The sequence below is a fragment of the Prunus dulcis genome, chromosome 4 (assembly GCF_902201215.1).
Source record: "Prunus dulcis chromosome 4, ALMONDv2, whole genome shotgun sequence".
Lineage (NCBI taxonomy): Eukaryota > Viridiplantae > Streptophyta > Magnoliopsida > Rosales > Rosaceae > Prunus > Prunus dulcis.
Genome location: NC_047653.1, coordinates 2047934 through 2055417, shown reverse-complemented (window position 1 = coordinate 2055417; position 7484 = coordinate 2047934). Strand labels below are relative to the sequence as shown.

The 7484-nt window shown below is 38.2% G+C and overlaps 2 protein-coding genes across 2 annotated transcripts; both read left to right on the top strand.

Moving 5' to 3' along the window:
* Positions 1–14: 14 nt before the first annotated feature.
* On the top strand, positions 15–3243 carry LOC117624656 (alpha-galactosidase-like). The gene is made up of 12 exons (XM_034356035.1): positions 15–397; positions 514–572; positions 805–861; positions 973–1111; positions 1199–1274; positions 1370–1494; positions 1623–1706; positions 1836–1900; positions 2086–2168; positions 2262–2402; positions 2551–2691; positions 2865–3243. Exons 1-12 carry the CDS (start codon positions 246–248, stop codon positions 2952–2954), a joined length of 1212 nt encoding a protein of 403 aa, XP_034211926.1. The 5' UTR covers positions 15–245; the 3' UTR covers positions 2955–3243.
* Positions 3244–5518: 2275 nt separating this feature from the next.
* Positions 5519–7484, top strand: LOC117626545 (NAC transcription factor 25). Its single transcript, XM_034358280.1, has 3 exons — positions 5519–6170; positions 6254–6567; positions 6651–7484. The coding sequence occupies exons 1-3, from the start codon at positions 5984–5986 to the stop codon at positions 7257–7259; spliced, it is 1110 nt and encodes a 369-aa protein (XP_034214171.1). The 5' UTR covers positions 5519–5983; the 3' UTR covers positions 7260–7484.

Genomic DNA, 7484 nt, shown 5'->3' with positions numbered 1-7484 from the left:
CTAGCATTCTCCACATATATATATCCAAGAAGTTGTATCTGTCTCCCACCCACCCGCATATCTATGCAGTTGTATTGTACTGTACATGAAGCCAGAAGGGTCTTATCTGATTGCAGTATTACATTTTCACATTTACAGTAAAACCACACTCACAGAAACAGAGCCCCTCCTCAGTCTTTAAGCTCTGTCCCAGATCTCATAAGAAAATTCTTCAGATACACACCCTTTTACACTCTTTTCCCAAAATGGGTTGGAGAAACGGAAGTTCTCTTCTCTTTTTTCTTGTTTTATTTTTTGTCCATGTGATAGATGCTATGAATTTCAGGAACAATACCCATCAAGCAGAATACAATCAGTTCCTTCTTGCCAATGGGGTTGCTCGAACCCCTCCAATGGGGTAAGTAAGATCAATTAAGTACTATTTGGAATTGCTTTCATCGGATTACCTGGTTTCCAAGTTTTATTTGAAAGCAATTGGCTTTTTTCCATTTGGCTAACTGGTTTTGAATGCAGTTGGAACAGTTGGAATCACTTCCAATGCAATATAAATGAAAGCACTCTGAAGACTATTGGTAAAGTTTTCCTATGAAAAAATTTCTTCAATATCACAACAATGTTACATACACAATTTCATTAAAAAGCTTGTTCATTGCAATTAAAGATATTGACTTTGATTATAGGAATGGCCTCAATTGAATTGGCTTCAAAGATTTCTCACAATTTGTGCAGTTGAATTTGTATACCATTCATTTGTAAGAATGATCATGTAACGTTTGGTGTTGATTTGTTTGAATTTGAGAACAGTGGATGCTCTTGTTTCAACTGGATTGGCAGCAGTTGGATACAAATATGTGAATTTAGGTCGGCATCTTTACAGACTTTCACTTAATTATTTAGTTCTGAATATCCTGCCTTTCCTAGCCACCTATAACAAGGTCCTCACTCTCACTCTTGGTGTGGTCTAAAATGCAGATGATTGTTGGGCTGAAAAAAACAGAGACAGGAGGGGTAATCTCAGAGCAAAATCATCTACTTTTCCTTCTGGAATCAAGACCCTTGCAGATTATGTTCATGCAAGAGGCTTAAAACTTGGCATATACTCTGATGCTGGGTAAATATATCTCTGAAATTTGTGTTTATATAAAATGAAGACTATCTGTTGTTCATATCATTTTATTTTCATTATTTTGTATATTAGCTATATGACCTGCAGCATGACAATGCCGGGCTCACTTGGGCATGAAGAGCAAGATGCAAGAACCTTCGCCGAGTGGGTTTGTATCTGATATTTTTATACAACATGAGGATGAGGAATTGATTTTTTTGGTTAAAGGAATGAACTTCAGCTGATAGGATCATTTGGCTGTAGGGGGTCGATTATTTGAAGTATGATAACTGTTACAATGATGGTTCTAAGCCTCAAAAAAGATATGCTAGAATGAGTTATGCACTGCAAAAGGTTGGAAGGCCGATTCTATACTCCTTATGCGAATGGCAAGTCACTTGTACTTGATAACATCATCATCCTGTCTTAAATTTGTTTACAAGGTCTGTGTGTTTGCATCATTAGAAACTGTTTGGTATTATCAAACAAGCCTTAACACAAAAATGTGTTCTTAAAGGGGACAAGAGAATCCTGCCAAATGGGCTGGTTTGTATGGCAATACTTGGAGAACTACAGGAGACATTAACGATACCTGGGCAAGGTGCACTCTCAGTTCCTCATTTTTCTAATTCTTTCAAGATCTCAACCTGAATCCTGATTTGAAAGAGAATTCTAACCTTGAAACATTGAATCATTTGCTTTTATTAATCTGTGTACATTACAATTTCAGTATCACGTCGATTGCAGATCAAAACAACATTTGGGGGAGATATGCAGGACCTGGCAAGTGGAATGGTAATTTTTTTAAAATGTTATTGACTGTCTATTTTCTGTTATTCAAGTGAAACCATGTAGTTGTGTAACATATGTTACAATTACAAACCATATTGAACTTAAGAATTTCCAGAGCCATCTTGTTTCTTATCTTTGTTTAAATGCCTGTACACTTATTTATTTGAAATGTAATTTGATTGTAATAGATCCTGATATGTTGGAAGTGGGCAATGGAGGGATGAGTCTAGAGGAGTATAGATCTCATTTTAGCATTTGGGCAGTTATGAAAGTATGCGATCATCTCCAAACTTTCTAATTGCTTTCTTTCAGTCACCTCTTTGACTTGCATTCACTGATAATACCAAAAATATTATTGTCACAGGCTCCTTTACTTATTGGATGTGACGTCCGATCTGCAAGCAAAGAGACTCTTCAGATCCTTGGAAACAAGGAGGTCATTAATGTTAATCAGGATCCAATGGGAGTTCAAGCAAGGAAATTGCGTTCAAAAGATGGCCTAGAAGTATGTTGCAGTTTCAGATGCTTGCCCTTTTCCTTCATTTCTGCAATTAGTTTATAGACTATTGATTAACCATGTTTGTTCAAATTCTATAACCTGTCACAGCTTTTCAAACTATAGTCATATGATAAGCTGTCAATTTGAAATGCAGGTGTGGGCAGGACCATTATCAAGGAAAAGAGTGGTGGTAGTGTTGTGGAACAGAGGCAGGTCAGTTGCTCCTATATCTGTGACATGGAGGGACATTGGACTCTCTCCGTATAAGCCTGTTGTCGTCAGAGATCTGTGGGCGGTATGTATGCATTTATAGAAGGATGCTTGCGCGCATGGGCTGATGCATTGGGAGCCTCACATGCATCCAGCCATCAGCCCACGCGCGCAACTTACCCTAGCACTGCTCACATTTGATATATCTGTTTTGTGTGTTCCCTCAGTGCCTCATGCCTTAATGTCATTTGATTGCAGCACTCATTTGTTTCAAGGAGCAAGCGTTTTCGGTTGACTGCAAATGTTGCTCCTCATGGTTGTAAGATGTATGCCCTAAGTCCCTACTAGAAGATAAAGATGGCTCTCTCTTTATATATCCATCTTTGGACTTGAGGTCACCATATTTATTTTGCAAAGTACTTGCACAGAAGAAATCTGTTAAAATAAATATTTTGACTTTAGAAGATATTTTATTTTGTCACATTGAATGAGAAGTTCAGGGGATTGCTTGTACGAATATTGTTCTAGCCGACAAAGTTTCACCAGGATAGATCATTCGCGGCAAAGTTTTTCTTTCAGGACAAATCTTTGCCGGGCTAGACTTTCCCGACTAATGTGGAAAATTTAATTTCTTTTATCTTCTGGTACTTAAAAAGACTTGCTTGCTGCCATTGTTACAACTTATTACTATATTATTTGTGGATAGTAGCGTAAAAGAAGGTTGTAACTTGTGACCTCTCCTATTAGGGTGGCTTTTGCACACATCGCATAGACACATACTCTTCATTTGCAATGTGAAAGCATTTTGATATAATCAAGAATATTCTCCATTTCAGGACTCATTGGTCGTCAAACATGGAATATGACATAAAAATAAATAAATAACTCCACCTAATTCTTTTTTCTTTCTAATTATAAGATGTTTTAAGTTCAAATTCTCTTTTCCGTTGATTTAAAATAAATAAATCTTGAGTGTCAACAGAAGTGTCAAGGCAAAAGTGGACTTAACTTTTTTTTCTTTCTAATTAAAAGATGTTTCAAGTTCAAATTCCCTTTTCCGTTGATTTAAAATAAATAAATTTTGATCGTCAACAGAAGTGTCGAGGCAAAAATGGGCATAAATGTAATAGTAGACAATTCATCAAAATTTTGGTCCATACCATGTTAATTTTAGATATTATCTGAAAACTGAATATGTGGCATGCGCATGTTTACACAATACAAAATGTTGCATCACATGAATGAACTGTGATTCATGGATCGCACATTGTAAGCCACAAATAAAAATTCAAGCGGCAGCAGCAGCTGTCATATGCCCATGATTTTTCAAGGAAATAAAAATTGTGGTGTTCACGAATCACGGGCACCCCCCAACCCAACTTTTTGTTTCCTAATCAACAAGCAATTAGGCAAATTCAGGCTGTTCTTCTTCTTTCATTTATTTATTTTGGTCATGTAGCCCTACAAATATGGCTACAAATTATATCATAGGATATTACCTACGTATGCCACAGCCTGGACACGTCTAAATTATCAAGGATTTCCACGTGTACAATATTGATTGGTTTTTATTATTATATATAAAGTTCTGATAGGATAAATATTTAAAATAAACAAAAAATATGTTTGAAAGCACCATATGATCCTCGTCGTGAAAGCCACTTTCTGCAGCATGTCGTGTGGACTGTGGACAAATGGATGGGCCCATCAGAAGCAGACAATCCGGCAAGTGAGAAGGTTGGGCCTCAACTTAAAAATACGGTCTGAATCTATCAAATGTTTTTTTGTATTTTTATACAACGGATAATAGAGGAGGGGGAATCGAACTTAAACCTATGAGGTAAATGCTCTTAACTACTTGAGTCACAAATTACTTATTTATCAAATGATTTAAGGTGACTGACACCGAGACTTCATTATTGATTTTGGATATTGTCTAAATGACTGATTTTGCTTAAATTTTACATACTTTCAATTAATTAATAATTTCGAATATTGTGATGAAGTGCACAAGAATGAAGCATCTCAAGTCACAAAATGTGATGTAGAGAAGCAAAAAGGACATAAAGCAAGCCAGAGAATCAAAGCTAATGACCACATTTTTAATCTTCCTCTAAATTTGTGGATAGTGATGGATATATCATGATGCATGGATGGCTACTAAAAGCAAATTGAGAGGAAAAAGTAACAAGGACCGTTCATGTAATATAGTCAAAGTCCAAGCATGACAACAGGCATTCTGACGCATGGAGTACTCGTCCCCCATGTGCTAATATGTAGACATTCGAAAACAACATTCAACTGAAATTGCTAGCTAATCTAACCTAGGCCGCCTCATGTGTTAAAACCCCAAATTTCTTAGAATGTTGGTTCCTATGGTTAAATGAATTTGACCACTAGCTACTTTGAGGTCTAAAATATGCATACAATATACATATGCAATGAGAATACACCAATTGTCAAAAAGGCAAGTGGAGATTAACCTCACAATAGGGCATGGACTCATTCAAGATCTCATAAAGATTTTCTGTCTTTGACACCAAGATCATAAGACAAAGGTATTGCATTTGGAATATGGAAAAAGCACATGATAACTATATAACTCATTTTTTAATTTATTCCATACTTTTTCAATTGTATCACGCATGGCAATTTAGTCATTCCGTCAATAATGACTATCAAAATGAATAAATCGTTTTATAGGTGATTTGTACATGAATGGATGGCTCTACTCCTGAAGTTCATATTGACGAAAGAATCAAATAGCTGCACCGCACATGAGACAAATGATCCGAGTACAAGTTCAAAGACCATTACACTTAAAAATCTGAAAAAATAAAAGAAAATGATGTCTAGCACGCACATTAACACACGTGCGGAGTCTCTCTTTCTCTCTTGTCACTCACTCACAAAATCTGTTATGTAGAGGGAGCTAGTTGGGCGTGTTTGGCTGATCAATAAGAAAAGCATGACATGAAAGGCGTACCAGGCAGTTCCAAACCTCCGATCCGACCCACAAAACCTCCCCCCATTTCTGCCCTTCCTTATCATCCATCACCCCTCCCCTTCCATATTCATGGTCCCAACCCCCACGTGTCGCCAAACCATTGCGTCATGTATCCACGTGTCGCCCGATCACCGGTGCCGCTTGGGGTCTTTTTTATTAGCACCTAACCGCCACTCTGCCTCATCAACCTCATCAACCTCGCTCACCACCATTTCCCCTCCCCTGTCTTTACTCTTTAGCAGCTACCATTGCTCAAACACTTGCAGCTTTAGCTCTAATTCTTCTTCATCAATCAATATTATTTTTGTCTTTCTTTTTGTCTTTTTGGTGATACGAACACCAACTTTAAACAAGTAATTAAGAGGAACTGATGGAGAGCACAGATTCATCATCGGGTTCACAAGCACACCCGCAGCTGCCACCCGGGTTCCGGTTCCACCCGACCGATGAAGAGCTGGTGGTCCATTATCTCAAGAAAAAGGCCGCCTCCGCTCCTCTACCGGTCACCATCATCGCCGAGGTGGACTTGTACAAGTTTGATCCATGGGAGCTACCAAGTACGTACGTCATCTTTAATCAATTAGATAGATTTCATTAATTATGAACAAGTTCAATTCAATTTGATTTTGTATTTGTATAGGCAAGGCGACGTTTGGGGAGCAAGAGTGGTATTTTTTCAGTCCAAGAGACCGGAAGTACCCGAATGGGGCAAGGCCTAACAGAGCGGCAACGTCAGGGTATTGGAAGGCCACGGGCACCGATAAGCCTATTCTAACATCCATTGGAAACCAAAAGGTTGGCGTTAAAAAAGCTCTGGTTTTCTATGGTGGCAAGCCCCCAAAAGGGATCAAGACCAATTGGATCATGCACGAGTATCGCCTAGTCAACAACAACAACAACAACAACAACTTTTCTAAGCCTCCTGATGCATCCAACAAAAAAGCCTCTTTAAGGGTACATTTAATATTATTTGGTTTGTCAAACAATAATTCATGTGTTAACTTGTGGGTTTTGATCTACTGTTTTTCTTCTTGTAGCTTGATGATTGGGTTTTGTGTCGGATTTATAAGAAAAACAATGCGCAGAGGCCTATGATGGACGAGGATTCTTCCAATAATTCTATGGACGGTATGTTCGTCCACCCATCATCAATATTGCCAGCTCCGCCACCGCCACCGCCGCAGCCAAAGCACACTACAAACTACACGGCGTTGCTCGAAAACGATGATCACGAGGGTTTTTTTGAGGGTATATTATCGTCAAGTGATCAACAAGGCTCTCACTCTCATCATCATCAGCATCATCATGATCAGTTTGGTGGTATATCTACTTCAAGCTCAAAAAGTAACCTGCCCGTGAAACGTCCACTTTCATCGTCGTTTTGGAACGATGCGGGATCGATGGGGACTGCTGCTCCTGCTGCTACTACAAGTTCATCGAGCAAAAGGTTTCATGCTGATCTCAACAGTGGTATTAGCGCCACTGCTGCAGGTGGGGTTGATGAAAGCAACTCCTCCTTTGTTTCTATGCTAAACCAGCTCCCACAGGGTACGGCGCCGTTTCACCCTAATGCACTTCTTGGGTCCCTCGGAGATGGGGTTTTGCGCCAACAATTTCAACACCCAAGTATGAATTGGAATTCATAGCTTGGTTTTGGATGATTCGGAATCATCTGTAGCTAGCTAGCTATAATCGCTTTGGACTGTAACTATAGCATGAACATACGGGTAAGGTTCATATATTTTTATTTTATCTTTTTGATAAATTTCTATTTTAAATTTTTCCTTGTGATTATAGTCATAACAATAACATGGTTTATGTAGATAATTCAAAAAATATATTTATGTTGATGTTATTATTAATTTTTTTTT